Here is a 22,145-nt window from a genome sequence, read left to right as displayed (position 1 = left end):
AATTTTCACTCTCCCAGACATGGGTAGGTGGAAATAATAGCTTAAAGAGAAAGCAGAGAGGAAAGGAAAGGGGGAGGGGTGAGAATCAATGAAATACTGTCTTCAGTGATCTCACTGTTGCTATGGAGCAATTGTCTGGTGAAAAGGGGGAGGGATTGCATCAGCTTTCATCTGTTTAACCCTTTTAGAACCAGAACTATAATTTAATTTAATTTATTTTTTCCTAGGAAAATACTAATCTGATGTTTGCAATATGGATAAACACCAAGAGTGGAGAGAGCATTTTTCTCCTCCTTTTAAAACATAAATCTGGAAGCAGCTAAAACAGCAGATTCCCAATCATGGGTTAGATCCAGGGCAATAAGCAGGAGGAAAATTGCTGCTAGCATAATTTTGCACACACATACATGCAAGTGTTAGCAGTGCTATGGTACATAGGTTCTATAATTTTCATATTTCCACAAGCCCTTGCGCAAGTGAAAAAAACATATTGGGATCTGGTATTATTTCCCTCATGGGATGTTCTAGAACAAGGTTTTAATAGCCTATCCGCGAGGAAGAGATATCCTTGCTTAGAATGGCAGTTTTGGATCTGATTGCATGACACATGGGAACACTTGTGTCCAATAAACCATTACAAGGTGCAGTTTCCCCAGTATATGACCGAATACTTGGGTAGGTTGTGCTAATGCAGGCATCCCCAAACTGCGGCCCTCCAAATGTTTTGGCCTACGACTCCCATGATCCCTAGCTAAAAGGACCAGTGGTTGGGAAAGATGGGAATTGTAGTCCAAAACATCTGGAGGGCCGAAGTTTGGGAATCCCTGTGCTAATACCCTGGGTTCACACACTCCCTTCACTGAGGGAACTGTCCTCCATCTTCCCCTGTTAGCATTTTGCTATACTTTGCAGAGTATATTGACGCAATAGCTCAGTGGATCATTAGATAATATACTGAGATAGTTATTTTTAGGAACCTCTCCAGCAGTGACTGCAATTGGTTAACTGCTTTTAATGTTGTCATTTACAATGTTGTGACCCGCTCTGGGACCTGATGGTGAATTGTGGGTAATAATAATTTCAGGCAGTGACCATTTTAGGTGAGTCCAATTGACGAATGATCGCTGAGGCGCAGGTCCTTTTGGGCCTGGAAGAGTGCGGAACAGGGGCAGGGTGGAATGGGGGCGCTTATGTAAGCTCTACCAACACGTGTGGGGGCCAGGAATGGAACCCTGTGCAAAATGGTTGCCGCCTGTATAAAGGTAAAGGTAAAGGTAAAGGGACCCCTGACCATTAGGTCCAGTCGTGACCGACTCTGGGGTTGCGCGCTCATCTCGCATTATTGGCCGAGGGAGCCGGCGTATAGCTTCCAGCAAGCCCTAGGATCAGTGGTTTAACCACAGTGCCACCTGGGTCCCTTATGGGGGCGCTTATGTAAGCTCTACCAACACGTGTGGGGGCCAGGAATGGAACCCTGTGCAAAATGGTTGCCGCCTGTATAATAACAACAATTTAAAGCAATGATTTCAGGAGATTAATATTGAGATGGGGGAGGGGGAAAAGGAGAACCAGCAAGTATGAGAGTGCCCAGTATGCTAGCATTTCAGGTTTCCTCTTCGTTCTTTTAATTTTCCAGTGACAAACACTTCAGACTCTACCGAAGATATTTGAGGGGATTAACAAAAGATTGAAAAAGTTTCCACATCCTTAGAGATACTCTCAAGCTTGGCAATTATTAATGCATTTCATTATTATTCAACAGGTAACAGCTGCCACTTGATCAACGATTGACAAGTTTCCCTTGCTGTGATATTCAAGGCGAAGTAAAATCTCATGTGCAGATTTGCATCTGTTCCTATAGCTCTTTCCAGTATTACAACTATTGAGATCTTCTGCAACAGACAACATCCATAAATAGCACCAGAGATGAATGTGCTTGTAATCAGCCAACACAGAAGAAACTAAAATAAACAGAACAGCAGAGGTCAACTGAAGGAGTACCCTAGCCAAAGAAAAAAAAATCACATAATTCTGCATTGATGTTGATGCAGGTTCCTTTTGCAAGCCATTACATATGCTTTGCTTTTCGTTGAACATAACTAATTTCATAATTTCAGTATTGTCAAGGCTATTAATCCTATCTCTGTCAGAGAATACCAGAAGCGACTGTCATACAAATACTGTGCCTGACTATTATGACCACCTGCTTTGAAATCCTGGAGGTGAAGATTGAAAGTAGAAAAGGAAATATGTTTTATCAAAACACTACACAATTAAATTATTTCAAAACAAGTATGTAAACACATACCAGCCTTCTCTTAACCACTGTGTAAATACTGATACAGTGAACTGTAGTGTACAGGGTTTTTTAAAATTCCCCCAATCAAGAACATAGATATTCAGTTTCCTAAGGTAAGAAACAAATGTATATCCACTTGGAAGAATTTATCTAGAGTATGCTGTTATCTAGGACAGATACGCATAGTTGCAGCTAATAATTTCTTAGCACTCAACATAAAAATACAGAAACCAGTTATCTGAATAATGCACATAAACATGGTAGACTTTTAAATGCTAAAAATTCAAGTAATCTCAAATAAATCTTACATTAGCAGACAGATGCAATATTAAAGACAAGATAAGGTAGAAGGGACCTTACATATTCCTCTGCAACTGGATGTTGATAAAGGCAATACTGACAGACCACAAGTCATTCTCTAACATTTCCCCCTGTCCATTTTTCCAGTTGATTGACTCCACATTTTAGTCAAAGTTTCACAAGTCTTATTTTGCATTTCCATCTACCACCCACAACAGCTCTCTCTCTCTCACTTCTCTATCCACATCTTCTACCCTCTTCTCTTTTCCATCAGCTGTAAACTGTCTCATTTCTGTAAAGTGCAGGTACAGCAGTGGATGTGGTAGACCAATGTCTTGTCCCTGTTATTGACCAGATGAGAGCCTACAAACTGAAGCTCAATCCAGAACAGACTGAGGCACTATGAGTGGCTTCCTAAGATCAGATGGGATGGCAAATTTAATAAAAAATAAAATAAAATTATTTTCCCCTTCTCTAACCTAAACATGCTACTTTGACTCTCATCACTTCATAAATCATTTTGTACTTCTTCCTTTCTATCCATCTTCAATCTCTTGGGTCTATAATCATAAAGACCAGATTCATGATTTTGGTGAGCCCATGGGGAATATGCCCTCGAATCTGAAGGCATATGAGGTACCCATTAAGTGTTTCATTCATGTAAACATGACAAGCTGAATGTCAAGGTGGGGTTCTAGGGGGTGCATTTCGTTTAAATTGTACCTTCCTGCTATGTAGTGTAAATGAAGTTATGAGCAATTAAATGAAAACAGTGCAAGCAAAATGCATAATTCTATTTACTTACCTCTGTAGTTCAACTATTTCATTGCTTAAAGTATCCAGCTCTTTGATTGCTGAAAAGTCTGCTACAGGACTTGGTCCTAGCATGTTCTGCAAGACAAAGGAGAAAATATGGTTTGCCATGGATCAGAACAAGCAGCCCAATTTGTAGTGGTGCAAGTAGCTGAAGTGGCATCCAATCCATGGCAAGGAGGCAAGGATCGTCTACAGTACACTGCCCATACACACCTGTGCTCTAACTACAAGTTGAGCTGCAACAGTTGCACTGGGTTTCCTTTGATCCTATCAGGTTTTCAGATGTTGGGACTGGATACATTGGAGCTATACAGGGGCTTGCCCAATCCATTCTATGCAGGGCTGTTATAGGGGGATAAGCACCAGCACCAGGGCTGTCTTTACCTGGGGGTGCAAGGGGTACGGTGTGAATTCTGGAGGGCGCCAAATATTTACCCACTGCAAAATGATCCCTCTCGATCAGTGGCAGTGAAAAGCAATGGAGTGGAAGTCCCCGCCCCTCTCCTCAGTCCAATACTCCCGATGTGTCAGGAAACAAAAGCAGTTTTCTCCGCCCATGTTGTTGTAGGTGTGCGATTTCCCCCCCCCCCCAAAAAAGCTGAACTTCCCCGTCCTAAAAAAAGCTCAACAACTTTGAGTCCCGTCCCCCCCAAGGAACGCTGGGCAGATCACCCTAGCACAAAGGCTACTGCCAATAAATAGTATAGTATAATTTGCATATTAACTCATTAGCAAGTAATGAGGTTCTCTTGGTAATTGTTGCCTCATTCATGTTAGTCAGAATTTTGCAAAAAGTCTCCTATTGCTTTACTTGCAATAGTGACACCATAGCTATATTTGTAAAGAGAATACATTATGCAGCAGATATCTGCTATTCACCTTCCAATATGAAGATGTGAGTAGAAAATGTAACTGACAATGTGCAATTTAGAGTACAATTTTAACCAGGGAAAGACCAGCTTAAAAGGTAATCCAAGTTTTAGAAGTACAGTGCTGCTCTGCTAAAAAGACAAGCTATTGCTGAATTCCTTACGTTATACTCAATAGTCCCAGTAAAGTTGATAACATTTCTTTCCTTAACAGCAAAAGTGGAATTGCTGTCAACACTGCTAACTTATATTGTCAGTTGGTTAAGACTGAATGTGCCTACCTATAGGCTAATTACTCTTACAGTGCAATTGAAGGAAATGTGCAATTCTGATGAGTAATTGTATCTTAGACCTGGGCACATCCAACCCCAATAAATTGATAGTACAATCTGTATTTAAATACTTTTTTACCTAGCGCTATTTCCTTCATGAAAGGGACGTGGGTGGAGCTGTGGTCTAAACCACTGAGCCTAGGGCAGGCCGATCAGAAGGTCGGCAGTTCGAATCCCCGCGACAGGGTGAGCTCCCAATGCTCAGTCCCAGCTCCTGCCCACCTAGCAGTTCGAAAGCACATCAAAGTGCAAGTAGATAAATAGGTACCGCTCCAGCGGGAAGGTAAATGGCGTTTCCGTGCGCTGCTCTGGTTCACGAGAAGCAGCTTAGTCATGCTGGCCACATGACCCGGAAGCTGTCTGCAGACAAACACTGGCTCCCTCGGCCTATAGAGCGAGATGAGCGCTGCAACCGCAGAGTCATCCATGACTGGATGGTCAGGGGTACCTTTACCTTTACTTCCTTCATACCGATGTCAAAATAAAGTACGTGGCAGTATATTATTCTATAAATTTTCAAGTACAGCAAAGACCTTGGGATGACAAAAGCTATACTACTTCTGAGAATTAAGCAGCATTCTGCTGTTTCAAATAAAATGTAACATGAGAAAGATGCTCATTATTAAACAGTCAATATTGGAAAAGTGAAGAATCTCTAACCTTGAGATGGCTGATTTAAGAAACTGACAGTATAATAAAGATGTAAAGCAGAATGGTGCAGAATGGAAAATATAGTCCAAACTAGGAAAGACATAGAAGGAAAGCAAACATACAAAAAATATTAGTAAAGCAAGAAATAAAAGCAGGTTTTCAAAATAATGCAAAAATAAACCTGATATTATTGAATTCAAAGAAAATGCAGAACTTCTTGAGAGTCATTTCTGGGCAGGAAGTTTGATTCGTTTTGGTTTAGTACAACCAAAAAGAAATTTTCTAGGGCCAAATAAGCAAAGAACGCTTTCAACACAAATCTGATTTTTACCTGGCACATACTGATTAAAAATACAACGCAAAAAATGATGTGAGACTTAACCCTATTTAAATTTGTTATTATGGTAGGTCATCGTTAAAACAAGGAGATTAGGAATCATGCAAATCCTCAACATGAAACACACATTTTTAATGTTACAAAGGTGGGCAACAGAATTTATGTATCGACAGTGCCAGTACTTCCTGGCCAGGAGTTCTTTGAACGTGCAGCAGCTCCACCCCTCCCCTTCAGTGCAAGGCCATAAGACACTTCCATATGTATGCCTCTGTTGCGTGCATTGAAATGCCCCCCAAAATTTTACCAAATGTCATCCAGTGCAACTTTGTACTGAACCCTAAGAGCCAATGAGAACCTCTTTCTGCTGACAATACTCATAAGCACCTCCCAATACCTTCCCCCTGCTGCAAATTCAATCACCTCTTCCTTTCATTTTTTAAAAAATCACGTCTGCTTTCTTTGTCTATGTGAGGGGGAAGGGAAAACCAACAAAATGGATATAAGGTAGTGAACTCAACTCTCTGTTCAGCAGAATTGTTTACCCATCATAAGGCACACTAACCCAAGGGCCTGCTACACAAAAATAAGGGTGTATCTTAAAGTATGTCCAAAATATCATAAAATATGCAAAAATGTCACCTTTTGTTGAGCAGTTCTCTCTGATGGAGGGATCATATCTGCAGTTAGCACCTGAGGAGGATCAATGCCCTTTGTCAACTTCAGATTGATGAAATGGAAGGCCAAGGCAAACTGTTCCTGGGAAAGCTTCCCACAGTCCCTTGTATCACATAGAGCCCTGTAGAAGCCAAAGGGAGAAAGATTCAACATTTGTTCTCCCACTTAAAAATTATGTATTTATTAGAAGAATTATGCAACTTTGATGCTGGCATTGAAACTTTTGAGTATTTTAGCAGATACACAACAGTCTTCTCAGTACGTATTGCAAACAGCAGTAGATGCAGCTGGGACAAAGACCTGTGGTTGCCCATCACCTAGATCAGGCATCCCCAAACTGCGGCCCTCCAGATGTTTTGGCCTACAACTCCCATGATCCCTAGCTAACAGGACCAGTGGTCGGGGAAGATGGGAATTGTAGTCCAAAACATCTGGAGGGCCGAAGTTTGGGGATGCCTGATCTAGATGCACTTTGACCTAGCATGGCTATTCTTACAAGGAAGAGTATGTAGCATCTTCCTTACTTTTATACTATAAGCAGATATGTAAACTTTTGTTTCTTCTAAAACGTTTTAAAGCAGAAGTACACCCAAGTTGTGTACCTGCTCCTTCAGAGGGTGTGTAACCCCATCAGAAGCTGGCAGCCTCCCATCTCAAATGAAGAAATCTATCTGGGTTTAGTCCCAACATGCCCTTCTACAAACACAAGGCCTCCATCGGTTTGTGGAACCTTCTCCTGGAGGAAAGGACATAGGCATCAAAGGTAGACACAAATCCCCGAATTCTCCTGTTAAAACATGTAGCCAATTCAGTTAGACAAGTCCTGTGCGTGCACATGCAATAGCAATTCTACCCTGAAAACTTCATTCTTTACAGATAACTACAGTTACCCTACATCAACACTTTAGAAATGGAAATTATGCTTGTTTGCAAAAAGTGCCATTAAAAAATATCTTACCAGATGTGTGCAAGTAAGGCAGAAGGCAGACCGGTCTTTAAGAATAATTCTCTAGCCTCTACACCAGAGACAAAGCCATCCATGTCTTTGTCAGTTTTCAAAAAAATGTCATGGTATTTTATCTTGTCTGCAGGTGATACAACCCACTGTGGAGAAAAAAAGAGAGGTTATTTTTCCATTACGCATCTAATAAAATAGAACAAAATGCTGATCATTGGTGAGCTTGCCTGTGGTGATGGTGCTTTGAGGGTTACAGGCGGCATGGACTGATGGGATTCTTTACTGGATGCTGAAGGTGGCAACAAATGCACTCCACCTGCAATACTGACACCTTTTCTTTTAGAAGGTGGCACCAATGCTGGAGGCAAAGACATTGGCACAGGTTCCTTCTCAAGAGCACAGTACACCAAGAACATGGCCTGGAAAATAGTTTTGAAGAAGTACAAAAGATGGGCACAGCATTAGCTTATTATTAAGCAATTTCAGTTATATAATCAATGCAGCAACCTAGAAGAACAAAAGCTTAAAAACCTATCTCACATTCATGTACTCCTCCATTGCTAATTCGATCTGTTCAAAGTTACATTTAGAGGCATTACAATGCCAAGAGTCTGGGCAATTCATCAAATACTGCAACTTAAAGGTATTTTCAGTTGTAGAAAACAGGCAGCTTTTGCAGCTTAGGGGATAATTCAATGTTCCATGAGTTGAAATCTGTTTTGCTCACATATAGACAGCATTAAGATACAACCCCATGGGTGAGATTAAGCTAACCAACCCAGTCAGTGGAAGCCCTGCACAAGGATCTTCACTTGCATCATAATAATAATAATAATTATTATTATTATTTATTTATTTATACCCCGCCCTTCTGGCTGGGTTTCCCCAGCCACTCTGGGCGGCTTCCAACAGAAAAATGAAATAAAATAATCTATTAAACATTAAAAGCCTCCCTAAACGGGGCTGCCTTCAGATGTCTTCTAAAAATCTGGTAGCTGTTTTCTCTGACATCTGATGGGAGGGCGCTCCACAGGGCGGGCGCCACCACCGAGAAGGCCCTCTGCCTGGTTCCCTGCAATGGGGCTTCTTACCCATCTGTCCCCAAAATTGGGTCTGGAGGAAGAACCCCAGAACAGTGAGGGGGGTATCATTCCGTCTAGCAATTAAGTAGGTGGTGGTAAATTTAGTTTCTGCTCTCTTCCAAGAACCAGCCTGATCTTTGGATTCATGTGCCTCTAAGAAAGTACAGTATGACTTAAAGTGTAGACTATACTCTACTCAACCTCCGGAAACTTTAAAAAGTGTGTTTAGAATCTCATGAGGACCATTATACTTACAACTGCAAATTCATCCCGATCCAACATTCCATCATGGTCAATGTCACTGAGCTCCCAAACCTAAACAAAAAATGCATATGCCCACATTCAGGACACAATAGAATATTCTACCCTTATTTCATCATGTTCCTAATGTTTCTTTCATTGTATTGTTAAATACCAACAGCACTAGACATTGGAAATCTGTTTTTCCACTGAGCAAAACAAAAACCAAACTTGCCACTTCTGGACCATGACTAATTCTCAACACCAGATTATGAACTAACTTTTAGGAAAATCTACAAGTTTAGAATAGCCTGAACACCTTTTCACTATTACTGCATCCAGTCCATAATGACATCTATTGGCAATTCAAACTGCAGTACAGCAACCCTACGAACTATATTATTTTGCATGTGCTACTCATCTCATGGCCAAACTGCTAATTACACAGAGTTCCTTGAAATCACTCCCTCAAATGCTTCTTTTTATACATGAAAAGCAGCTACTTGAAGCTGCAATCAAGTGCAGATGGATGGCAGCAGTCTTTCCCTTCCAAAATCACGCTCATCAATGTTCTTTTCTCACTACAGAGGGTTTCAAGAGGGAAAATGGCAGAAGATAAATAGCTAAAGCATCATTTCCTCTGTTCCTAACTGAAGCTTCAAGCAGGTCATTTTCTTATTTAAAAGCAACTTGAGGGGGAATTCTTTCAGAACTCTCTGTAACATGTAAAACAGGGCGGTGAACAGAATATGGCCAATGGAATCAACTGATCAGCACTGGCAGGAAGTCCTACTTGCTAAGGAACAGTCAGAGTGCACTGTAAGGCTCCCTGTTATTAATCTGCATCCATATCTTTACCTGTTCCACGCCCATCATGAATGCTCCAGGGTTTGAGGCAGGTGGGCATGGACTCCTGCAAGGCCTAATCTGGCCCACAGGTCCCCTGCCACTGAGGCAGATCAACAACCAAACAGCAGGGGTTTGCTTATAAAGAGCTGCCCCTTGTGGAGATCTCATTCTCCACAAGGGTTAAGGTTAAGGGGTGATATGATAACCATGTTCAAATATATAAAAGGATGTCATATAGAGGAGGGAGAAAGGTTGTTTTCTGCTGCTCCAGAGAAGCGGACACGGAGCAACGGATTCAAACTACAAGAAAGAAAATTCCACCTAAACATTAGGAAGAACTTCCTGACAGTAACAGCTGTTCGGCAGTGGAATTTGCTGCCAAGGAGTGTGGTGAAGTCTCCTTCTTTGGAGGTCTTTAAGCAGAGGCTTGACAGCCATCTGTCAGGAATGCTTTGATGGTGTTTCCTGCTTGGCAGGGGGTTGGACTGGATGGCCCTTGTGGTCTCTTCCAACTCTATGATTCTATGATTCTATGATTCTATTAATCTCTGTGTAAAAACCATGCATGAGTTACAGACCCTCAGAGACGCTCCAAAAATTACGAATCATCATCCTATAGGATTCCACAGGGTAAACAGATGTCTTGCCTTGCCAAAAAGCTTGTCATTCTTACCCTTCCCAATATATCAACTGGCAATTTGGAGTTCAGCAGAACAGGTTTCACTTTATCGCCTGACAACAATCCATTCACTGGGTTCAGACTGTCAAAGATAGCATCATATTTGGCCTTGTCTTCTACCTGGTTTTAGAAATAATATTAATTAATTTAACAGGAATATTGACCTAAGCAAAAATTAACTAGTCAGTATGAAAAGAGAATAGGCAGAGTGCCTTAGCAGAAAGAAGCACACACAAAAAGAATATTGGGCAGTGGGAGAGGTCAGACAGTGGGCCTCTTATGAGATGCCTTCGGTATGAATATCTGAATATAAAGTAAATAAGTGAGCATCAAATCAGAAGGGAAATAGTGTTTTTAGCTCCATTCTACTTCTTTGTTTTTAAAATCCACATATACTGCTCCTTAGACGTTTGTAGAAACCATCCCAGGAAGCACCATATAAAAACATTTTTCTACCAGAATCTCAATGGGTCTGAAAAGTAGAGGCATTGCTTCTGTTGCTCCATTTAGCTGCAAGTCAAGCTGCAATACTTCACAGATTTTTATTTATACAGTTACAGGTGGACAATAAAATTTTGCAGTGCAGCCCTAGTCCCTAAAAATCAGCAGCAGATTTGTAGCACCATTCAGAGATGCAAGGTGGAAAATGGGTCTTTTTAAAATTCTTTCTCATTCTCCTTTCCCCTGCTGTGCCAACCTCAAAGATTCATGTTTGCCGACGTCAATATGTCTGGAGGAACAAAGGTCACGGGTATATACTGGGATATAAGAGCAGGCAGATAAGTTGACACAGCTATGATGGGACTCTCGACAGTAAGGCTAAAGAAATCAGTGCTGGACCTGGAAACAGGCAGGAATCTACTGTAGGGATATCATATGATCAGAGTGACGAAGACGCGAATGATTCTGGCGACAGAGCTTTCTGGTAAAAGGGTGAAGGGGCCAAGGTGTAATAAGAGATGACTAGAGAAGCAAGAAGAGGCTGAAGTAGTCAAAGTAAGAGATGACTCAAGCATATGAACAAGAGTTTTTGAAGAGAAGGCCCATTTCTAATGACTATGTTAAGCAGCCGCTTCAGCCAGCTATGGTTTAGACCTCTTGTGCATGATTTTAACCACATTCGGGAGAAGCCAACAAAAATAACATGCACGCATAGATAACTCCAATAGTTGATCAAGTAAGAAAGACACACACACCCTTCAGGAGCTTAGCCAAATATCCAAGACAAGAGATGTGAATGTGCTTTTACACCAACCAACAGTCATGAAACCGAGCCAAGCTACTACAAAGAGAGGAAGTGCTACATTGCAAGGAAGTATTTGTTCAATTGGGTAACAGGTTTTGTTTTCAAAAAAGGGGCAAAGCAAGGAAAGTTGGAGCATCCTCTCCAAACAGAAGCTTAATAGGCAGAAGCTGAGAAACACTGAAAAAAGCATTCACGTCAGCTAAGGTTCCAGTTCACTTCCCTTACCTTAACAGCCCATGGGATATCAGGTGGCGCTCCCCCAGATAATAAAGGGCTAGAGGAATCATTCTAGTGGAAAGAAGAATTATTTCAGTTGTCATTACTTGGAAATGACAAGCAATTGTCATTCAGATTTATTGTAAATTCCTGCTGTGTAAAATAAAGTCAGAGTGCCTGTATTAATGAAGAATGATTACTTAGCTTACATTACAGTATGTACATATTGTTTAAGGAAAATATGATGGTGTGAATACCTTGCAATACCAGCCAAAATGTGGACTAATAATTCCCAAACTTTCTATGTTGAAAAGTGTTATGCTCACTGTGTACAATGATAATACCAGAGGACATAATGTGTGCCAGAAGAAATAAAAGAATTAAAAACTGCTGTGAGCTCTAATTACCGACCCACAAAGGTGACATGTAGTCAAAGGAAAGGATTCTAAGGCTTCTTAGAAACTGACCAAGAGTGATTAGCACATCTAATAATCCAGTATTAATTAATATTGAAAATATCTTCTGCATTGTATGCTCTCCCACACACATAAAGAGAGAAATCGGCTCTCAATTTCAGCACTCAATTTCTCATCTTGGTGCATACCCAGTTATTTTTTTTTAATAAGGAAACTTTATGTCAGGTTATTCAACAATTTGATACTCACATTATCTTACAACATGTAAATCTAACAAAGAAAGCCCAATATGTTGCTTTTGCAATTTTGACACAAGTGAAAGGGAATATTGTGGAAGAAACTTTCTAGAAGCAGCTTGGATTCATAACAATAGTAATAATAATATATTATTACAATATAATAATAATAGTGATAATATTTATTATTATTATTATTATTATTATTATTATTATTATTATTATTATTTCCCTGCCCATCTGGCTGGATTTCCCTGGCCACTCTGGATGGCTTACAGGGCTGCCTTCAGATGTGTTCTAAAAGTTGTGCAGTTCTTTATCTCCTTGACATCTGAAGGGAGGGTGTTCGCCAGTAGGCCCTCTGCCTGGCTCCCTGTTAACTTCACTTCTCACAGTGAGGGAACCCGCAGAAAACCCTCGGAGAAGGACCTCAGTGTCCAGGTTGAGTGATGCGGGTGGAGATGCTCCTTCAGGTATACTGATTGGACAGGGTAGAAAGAATTACATAGCAGCATTTTTCTGAAGGAGTGGCCAGTTCCAATTGTTGCCGAGTCAGCTGCTGAATGAATTGGAATATGTGGGTTAGGACTTATATCTGCCCCAAAGCCAAAGGGCTGCAGAGGTGGGACAACATGGTTCACACAGTTCAAGGTGCAAGGGCCAGTGAGGACCTAAGACCTGTTAGGTCATCGGTATTTCAATTCTGTACTCTGAATATTACTATCACCAATACTGCACATTTTGCTGTATTTTGAGCATCATTTGTGCATATTTTTAAAAGAAAAGAGGACTAAAGATGTATTGTAAGACTATAACACTTGACAACAATTAAGGCATTATGTATGATGCTGCATGAGATGATTTTTTCAATGGTATATTGATAGCACGTGCTACATAGCATAATGTGTTCAGGTTTTATTGTACGTAAATACTGAAGGCAAGGCGTTTTTAAAAGTTCTTACAAATCTAGGTGGAGGAACAGGCAAGTTAAGACTGCTCAGTGAAACGTCCAATCCATTCTGTGCACAGGCAACAAGTCGTAAAGCCACAAAAAACTCCTAAAAAGGAAAGAGAATTACATTACCATACAACAATTTTGTCCAGAAAATGTATCAAACCACACACACCACATCTCAAGTAAAAAAGCAAAAACCACCTCTTTTAACCTTCAGAGTACTCTTCCTTCCATTGCAAATCTTGATGTGGCTACTAGAGGCGTGCTAAAAGTTTAGGTACCTCAAAGCAACTTGATATGGTTTCCTGACCTAAACAATTCTTAAAATGCATCTACAGTATATTCAGCACTAGAAGAAGGGAGAGCACACACGGAGGTGATGTAATTTAAAAGACATTACATTTGTTTACACATTCTTCTGCATTCTAATCTTATTATAAATCCTTCACATTTCCAAAAGGTTAAGCTGGGAGAGTAAGCGTTGCTTTTTAAAAACTTCCCTCTAATGCGCAACACATCATTCACTGACCTAGCTTTTTCTCTTTTGTGACAAAAATCCTGCATGATTCACATTGTTATGCTGTTTACTCTGCAATCTAAGTATTCTGTACTGTATAAGGCAGTAATCATGGGCTAGATCCATGGCTTGTGTGGGGAAGCTTGAACTGTTCATCCACTTCCTAAAAGAAGCTCATTATGTTATCCAACCAGCTGCTCCCAAGTTGCAGGGAAAATTCAGAAGCAGAGTGCAATATGGTGCAAAAGGCTGCAAGTGGGGAAAGGCACCCACTGCACATACAGAACAGCAAAATATTTTGGATGCATCTAAGCAACACTTTGGTGTTAGCATTACAAATTAACATAATGGGCAGAGCAGATTTAACTGTGATTAAGCAATGGTAACATTTAACGGTAAGGAGCAGGCCTCAGAATTGCACATTCTAATCCCCCAGCCCCTCTCCTTACACAAATTATTCTCGCCCTTCTCTGCTGACCTTTACCATGGTTAAATGCTCCAGAACAAACCCTTGAGATGAGGGAACTCTGGCTTATATTTACCTTACTCAAGGCTTAAGGCTGTTGGGAATTGGGAAGAAATAGCATGCAGTCCTCTAACACACACTTGATCTTCTAAGCATGGTTAAAAGATTGAGAAGATTACATCTGTATATCATCCTTAACTGAGTTCCACTGTTTTCCTTCAGCTAGAAGTTAAGTGTAGTAACTGAGTTACTGCACCACGTAACTGGTTCCTGCTCAAGAAAATATTTTTCATGCACCATAATTTGTAAGCCCATTTCAATAGTGATCCAGTTGTGTCTCAGTGTGTTATGAAGATACAGATGTCTCTAACAGAACGTAACCTGCTATAAACTGTTATAAAAATGCTTTTTTTACTCTCATTATCCTTTCACCATATTCATTTGAAGATAAATATATCACATTTTACCTGTTTGTTTAAGATTCCTTTGCCATCTGTATCAGCAAGGTCCCAAACCTAAACAGTTAGATGAAAGAAGCATTTTAAGTACTCCCAGAAATATCTTTTCCCCACTTTAATGAGTAACAGTTTTAAATAATAACCCCAAAAGTTTAACCACATTATCTTAACAGTGCATTGATGAAAAGTATTATTTATTCTGTAGCCGACACCTCGTGCAATAGTATGAATTTCAGTTTAATGTTGAGGCTTTAGTTTTGGCAAAAAGGAAAACAGAGCTCTAACAAAATTAACAGCTCAACAACTGAAGGAAGTATAAAAATGTCAAAACAAAACGTCCATACACAAAATATGTGCAATCACTTTTCACCCATGCATTTCAGTGCTCTAAGTTACTCTTCACTCATTTGCAGGCACTTTCATACATTATAGGGAAGTACGTTTTTCTATGTGTAACCAGTGCATATTCAGGCATTCTGAAGTGTCCTATGTTGAATAATATTCCAAGCTGCAACTGAGTCAGTCCTTAGAGAAAGTAAATGTAGAGGCCACCATGCACCAGAGAGATAAGCAAGACGAAGCCTATTTAAATTGGCTTCGGCGCACCTAACTATGGGCTGGATTGTGATTACTGAGTGCTCCACAAAACACCCAATTTTTGTTTCATTGAGGCCTACAATCGTACGCACCAAGAACCCTTCTCCTGGAGAGATAGAAAGGCTTATGGATTGGAAGCAATATTTTCTTTATTGTCAAAACCAAGACAGGATGGTATCTCTCCACCCCAACCCCCATATTTGATTCACAGTTAATACCTTCCCAAGTATCAAGTCCGTCAGTCCTGATTTTTTAAGGAAGACAGCTGCATCGGAAGCCAACACCCGCCCAGAGTTACCAGGATCAACCTGCAAAAAGATGGCATATTTGTTATGCAGCAATTTTCACACTAAATATCTTACAAAAAGTTTTGTTACTGACTTACTTGGACAACTTGCTGAACTACTATTAAGGGTACAACACATTTATTACCTCTGCAAAATTATTTATTTATATGCAACTACAAAATGATACAGTGGCCAAATACTGTAGCCAGATGATCTTTTTAAAACTAATGAGTACTTAGAAGCTACAGATACACCAGGCTCTGTATACTGGGAAACAAACAAAAGTATTGTGAGGGCATTCCCCCAACTCCGCCTTTACCCTAGAAGAGGGACAACGATGGAAGGTACAGAACTTGCAGTGTTTTCCTGGAAGTACTTGCGAGGCTTCTCACTAATTTCAATTGTTAAGGTCAAAAAGACTGACAACGTCAGGCAGCTAGCAGCTGACAGCACAGCACTACATTTTCCTTTCCAGGAGGAAGAGCGGATACACTGTGACTAGAGCAGCTATCCAATGTTTATCTTAGTTTGTTTCAACTGTACTGTATAATGCTAGAGCTTTGCTTCATTCCAGTCTGTGACTTGTACATTTTTCTACACTATGGTAGCCACTTTGGTGCCTTATATGATGTGGACTACAGCTCCCAGAATCCCTGACCATTGGTCATGCTGGTTGGAACCAATGGGAGTTGCAGTCCAACAACATTCACATTGGGTACCTCAACACAACCATGGTCCATTTAATGCCCTTTCCTGCCTTCTGCAAGATCCCTACAGCTGATGGCCAGAAGCTCCTCTTCTCTTTGTTTATAATTTCTTTTAGCATGCTTACTGTGTGTTTTTCTCCCTCGTTGTGAGAAGCCAAGTTGCAGGGAACTAGGCAGCGGGCCTTCTCGGCGGTGGCGCCTGCCCTGTGGAACGCCCTCCCAACAGATGTCAAAGAGAAAAACAACTACCAGACTTTTAGAAGACATCTGAAGGCAGCCCTGTTCAGGGAGGCTTTTAATGTTTAATAGATTAATGAGTTTTATTTTTCTGCTGGAAGCCGCCCAGAGTGGCTGGGGAAACCCAGTGGCTGGGGAAACCCGGCCAGATGGGCGGGGTATAAATAATAAATTGTTGTTGTTGTTGTTGTTATTATTATTATTATTGCTCATTCAAATTTTGCATTTTTATAGCAGCATTCAGTCATCCAGACTGTGCTAGAGAGAAGGCATGCAATTCTTACAATATTATTCTATTATGAATTTACTTCTACTTTGATTTGAAATAAAAGTTCCTATTAACTACTACTAATTGTCTCTAGATTCTGCATCAATGTAATGAATATTTGCTAACTAATAGGTACTTAAGTTAGATGTTAAATATCTGCATCTAAAAAAAGACTGGGAATCCATAATCCATGAACAGTCCTTATTTAGCTCTGTAACAATGCAAAAGGGCACTTCCATTCTACCAAAGCTCGATGGTACAGACCTAATGGCTAGGACTGCCAAAACAAACAGCAATTTAGATGCAATGCTAGTCTTGTGGAAATGCAGGCCATTGAAACTTTTGGGTAATCAGAACAGAGACATTTGCCCTCTTATGAGCATCATAGGACCCAAGGCAGGTCTTTTTTTTGTTATTGTTAATTCATTTCATCTAAACATAAAGAAATGCAGGACTGATAAGAGGTATATATTCAGCATGCAGAAGGGAATATATATTTGCAGCTGTCTTGTTATGTATATATTAAGGGTTTAAATCTATTTATTTTGTGCTTTCAGTTTCCAACCAGGCCTTTCTTTTCTGGTACAGTGGTACTTCAGGTTAAGGACATAATTCGTTCTGGAGGTCTGTTCTTAACCTGAAACTGTTCTTAACCTGAGGTACCACTTTAGCTAATGAGGCCACCCTCTGCCGCCGCACGATTTCTGTTCTCATCCTGAAGCAAAGTTCTTAACCCAAGGTACTATTTCTGGGTTAGCGGAGTCTGTAACCTGAAGTGTCTGTAACCTGAAGCGTCTGTAATCCAAGGTACCACTGTACTTACAAATATTGGAACTACGTTAAACTTTAAGAGCTGACCACACTGATAGGCTTAAAGCACAGTCAGTTAAGTTGAAATATGCATTCAAAGACATGACCTAAGAAGCTACTGGACAGAATTTTTACTGAAGATATGCTTGGTTGCTTCAACAAGGAGACATAATGAGCCATAGTATATTCCTCTTATAATGGTAGAAATCCATTACTGTCTGGTACGAGGTTGGTGGGGCCTAGAGCAATTAGCTTTCGCAATAATTGCTGATTTGTACTGGTACAAGTGATTGTTTGTATAAATATGAATGTCATAAACAGTCCATTGTACTGCAAAGCTACTGGAATATCCTAAGAATTAACTTTACACCCAAAATATTTATTTCATTCTATCGCCTAAAGGCAAGAAGAAATTATCTGTTTTGTTGTCCTCTTTAATATGTCCATCCATAATTACCCAAGGGGGAAATATTTTTAAAGCAAGTATAAGCCCAGGAAGCCAGCCACACTTACCTGTCGATAGAACTTCTCGTACACAGGATTTGCACTTGACAGCTTTGTTGGAGGGAAGAGAGAGGAAAAAGTTTTTAAAATACTGTTGAATTTTAAAGATTGTAATTAAACAGGGAAGACATTAGCTTTTTCTGTCAATATCAAAGATTAGACCTCAAGAATGGCATTAGGTTCAGAAACAGAGACTATCCATAATTGCATACAAGAGCAATATACAATACATGACAAAGTCTTACGTGGCTAGAGATTTGCATTCATAGGAAACCACTAAATCTATAAAAAGATCCTACAGCAGACTCACCAATGTACTGAGGCATAAACTTTTACAGGCATGAAACCTACTTTTTCAGATGCATCTTCTTGCCCATGAAACTTCATGTCACAGTACACTGGTGGCATTTTGAAGACTCGTAAGACTATTTTTGCTAAAACAGACTCTGGAATTTGCTGCAGTTACATTTAAGGTTTGGCTGTGTGTTCTGAAGCATGCGGTTATCATGGCGTCTTTGAATGCAAACCTTAGATTTGATTATTCATTGGTCTGGCATGGAATTGAAGTAAAATGGGCGTGTCATTCATCGAGACACACAAGCTTGCTGTTTGACCTAGTTTGTATGCGTTTTTTTCAACTCTTACATAGCAGAATTTGTGGAATGGGAACATCAGTCCTGGCTTTAGTCAGTGGGATTTTGTGATTCACAATTATTGTTACCCATGCGGAATGCTGCTAGCCCCAAAGCCTCAAGTGTTCAGTTTATATAATGTTTCACAGTGGAAAAACAAATAGTACATAACTTCAGGTCATATCAACAGCTAGCTAATTTCACAGCACTGTATATGCACTGCATTTGTGATCCCCCCCAATAATTGTTAACAATTTGTCACCAAATCATTACAAATTTAATACAAATTTAAAAGCTGACTCCCTCCTACGTCCCCTCTATTTTCCTCCCTTATGTTACACATTGCACTTGAGACAAGATCGGTTAATATGCTTTAAAATAAGCTGAATACTCTTAATACAATGTTGCCTATCAATGAAGCAAATATATGAAGGAGACCAGCAATCTTCAACCTCAGGTCCTTAGATATTGTTGGACTAGAGCTTCCAATATCCCTGATCACTGGCTAAACTGGCTATGGAATATTTGAGTTTGCAAATGCAACAGCACCACAAGACCCAAGGTTGAAGGATCAAGTATTGCAGCTTCCAAACTTCAAAGTAGTTTTGGTCAAAGATATTCAGACATAAATTATAGTAAATGATTCCGTATTGCCATGGTATACCTTATATGCAGAACAATCCTATATGCATTTACTCAAAGGCAAGTCTCAAGGTGTTCAGTGGGGCTTAATCCTTAAGGGTACTTTAGGATTACAGCTTTAAAATGACTATTTAAAAAGACAGCTATGCCTTAATTTGTAAAAATTTGTAAAAATTTTATATAATCTAAACTGATTGGGTTGAACTAGTCCTAGATCTGACATAGCTCCAAACACGTTTAACCTGGGTGGTAAGGCCCATTCTGTGGCATAATTCTATCATTTCCTAAAATCACTGAAATGCAAATCTGGATTACCTGAAACACATTCAAAATTCAGTATTTTTGGCACATATTCCCCAGCCTCCCAGGTCTACAGCAGATTAGAATTGCTGTATAAGTTGCTGCTACCCTTTTTGCTGGTGCCACTTTATCTTGGTATTTTATTACATTTGGGGGGTTGAAGATTCAAAAAGGTAGGATAAAAACAAATGGTTTTAAGCTGCTTTTATTCAGTGCTGTTTTTAATATGGTACTTTGTTTGTTTTTTAAAAAATATTTATAACGTGTGAGTTTTAGCTGTGTCTGTTTTTAATTCATGTTGTGATCTGCCTTGGTTGCTGCACTGGGAGAAAGGAAAGACATATGAAATGAAATGAAAAATGAAATAAATAAATAGTAACACCACAGTTACTAACATTCTTAACTTTACTCAAGAGCTTAGAGGGAAATTGCATTTCCAAAAAACAGTGACTCTACTCAGCACATTGACAGAAATTCCCCAGAAGAAACTGGTTCTACAGCAGAACAAGCTTACACAGCAACTTCGGCCAGCAGGCAGCATCATACGCATCTCCAACTCCTCAAAAGATTCCATCAACAGTGCCTCTGAAAATTTTTACATATCACTTGGGAAGACAGGCAAACTAATGCCAGTATAATGGAAGAAGCAATGATCACCAGTGTTGAAGCAATGATTCTTCAACATCAACTTCGTTGGACTGGTCATGTTGTGCAGATGCCTGATTATCATCTTCCAAAGCAACTACCGGTACTCTATTCTGAACTTAAAAATGGAAAGGATAATGCTGGTGGTCAACAAAAGAGGTTTAAAGACTCTCTCAAGGCAAATCTTAAAAAATGTAGTATAAACACTGGCAATTGGGAAACACTGGCCAATTGGAGAACAGCCTTTACCAAAGGTGTCATAGACTTTGAAGACACTCGAATCAGGATGAAAGGCAGAAACGTGCTAAGAGGAAGGCATGCTTGGCAAACCCTCACCATTATCGACTCCCGCCTGTAAACCTATGTCCCCACTGTGTGGATCCAGAATTGGCCTCCACAGTCACTTACGGACCCACTGTTTAGACCGTGTTCATGGAAGACAATCTTACTTGGCAAGAGTGATCGCCTAAGAAGAATACTGCACAAATGGATTGTCCTTTTAAAAATAAAAGGTGCCAACTTAATAAATGCATGAACTTTAAACAGGAATTCTTTTTAGCACAATTCTTTTCTAAAACATATTAAGATATTTCAGGAACAAGGACATAGCAGGAGCAGGGGGTCGGAGGGAAGAAGATCATCCGTTGATCATTCCTGTGAACAGCCAGTTAGTAGGTGAACAACTGACCCTGCACCAAAGCCTGCACATTTGCCCCCTACTGTTCTTTAAAGAAGTTATGCTGTACAGTACTTGTGCAACCCTCAGAATTCGCTTTCTGCTTGTAACACAAAACAACCCCTTAAGTCCACTTGGAACATTAGTTTGAATTTGTGCAGTAATTAGGCAGCACATTCTATAATAATCTGATGCTGCTTTTCCAAAATCCACTCAAATTTGTTAAGTGTTGCTCTGGATTAATACATTAACGGGTATCCACATATACCAGGAAGGGAAAATAGTTTTGCTAAACCACTGTGGAAGTTGAGCCATTAAGTCAACGTTCAGTACTCCGTCTTTTCCCCAACAGAGCAATTAATAATCTCACATCTTCGTTCAACTATAGCAATGTCATCATTTTGTTAGCAAAACATTACTAAGCCAAACCTATTGTTACTCTTGAATAGGAAACATATGCTGGTTCACATCCTGTGCCTTCACCACTCTAAAATTCCAAAGCAGTCTCTCCATCCAGTCTCTCCTATGCAGTTTAACATCTGAACAACAGATGCAAATTACATTTTCTGTATAATGGGGAAAGCTTGGAAGGTCTTCTGCTTTCACTGGCAAGAGACCCATTTTATTATAAAAGTCAAACTGGGCAACAAGACAATCAGATTTCTCTTACAGTGAATAGAATTGTTCATACAGCAATGTAAGATTTTTCTGGAAATCACAGGTACAGAAATATTATATACCTAAAATAAAATTCTTGGAATTAAGACTGGTAAGTTTCTTTATTTCTTACACAAGGATGAGTTAAACTGCAAGTGCCCTCCAAACACCAAGTATGTGGTGTAACAAAGCTGTCTCTTAATACATGTTTTCCCTTTAGACCTCAGCTGTTCCAAAAATTCTTGTACATAGTTTACACTGTCACTATTTAAACTGCAAGGCCAAGCACAAGCCATTTGCCTTCCTGAATACTGTAATTCAGGGTCTCCTCAATCCACTTGCAAGAGGCTCTAACTATAAACTTGTGTCTATCAAGACATCTTAGCCATACTATGTCACAATGCCCCTCCCCTCCCACCTAGGCCCTGTTCTCCCACCTAGTTAAGCACCCAGATAGAAAGACATCACCCCTCCACCATCTTATTTCAATATCCTTACATTCTCCTTACTACAAACACAAGAACACCACCAAATCCACCCACACCCCAGCCCCAAAAGCACTTGGCAACTGCTGACTTGCCTTCAA

At 40.0% G+C, this 22,145-nt stretch overlaps 1 protein-coding gene across 4 annotated transcripts in view; it reads right to left on the bottom strand.

Moving 5' to 3' along the window:
• The window catches only part of EPS15 (epidermal growth factor receptor pathway substrate 15), a 55,099-nt gene that overhangs the window by 22,950 nt on the left and 10,004 nt on the right, over positions 1–22,145 (bottom strand). For all 4 annotated transcript variants that reach the window (XM_060276910.2, XM_088674064.1, XM_088674063.1 and 1 more), the window contains exons 2-12: positions 18,017–18,058; positions 15,413–15,502; positions 14,607–14,654; positions 13,164–13,259; positions 11,559–11,621; positions 10,082–10,207; positions 8,575–8,634; positions 7,465–7,656; positions 7,238–7,383; positions 6,244–6,400; positions 3,405–3,490 (exon numbers count right to left, since the gene is read on the bottom strand). In XM_060276910.2, coding sequence (XP_060132893.2) covers positions 3,405–3,490; positions 6,244–6,400; positions 7,238–7,383; positions 7,465–7,656; positions 8,575–8,634; positions 10,082–10,207; positions 11,559–11,621; positions 13,164–13,259; positions 14,607–14,654; positions 15,413–15,502; positions 18,017–18,058 — 1,106 coding nt within the window. The remainder of the gene's footprint in view (positions 1–3,404; positions 3,491–6,243; positions 6,401–7,237; positions 7,384–7,464; positions 7,657–8,574; positions 8,635–10,081; positions 10,208–11,558; positions 11,622–13,163; positions 13,260–14,606; positions 14,655–15,412; positions 15,503–18,016; positions 18,059–22,145) is intronic.

The sequence above is a fragment of the Zootoca vivipara genome, chromosome 7, assembly GCF_965207765.1.
Source record: "Zootoca vivipara chromosome 7, rZooViv2.hap1.1, whole genome shotgun sequence".
In the NCBI taxonomy this organism is placed as follows: domain Eukaryota; kingdom Metazoa; phylum Chordata; class Lepidosauria; order Squamata; family Lacertidae; genus Zootoca; species Zootoca vivipara.
Note: the sequence above shows the minus strand (reverse complement) of the source record. Positions and strands in the feature narration are given on the sequence as shown.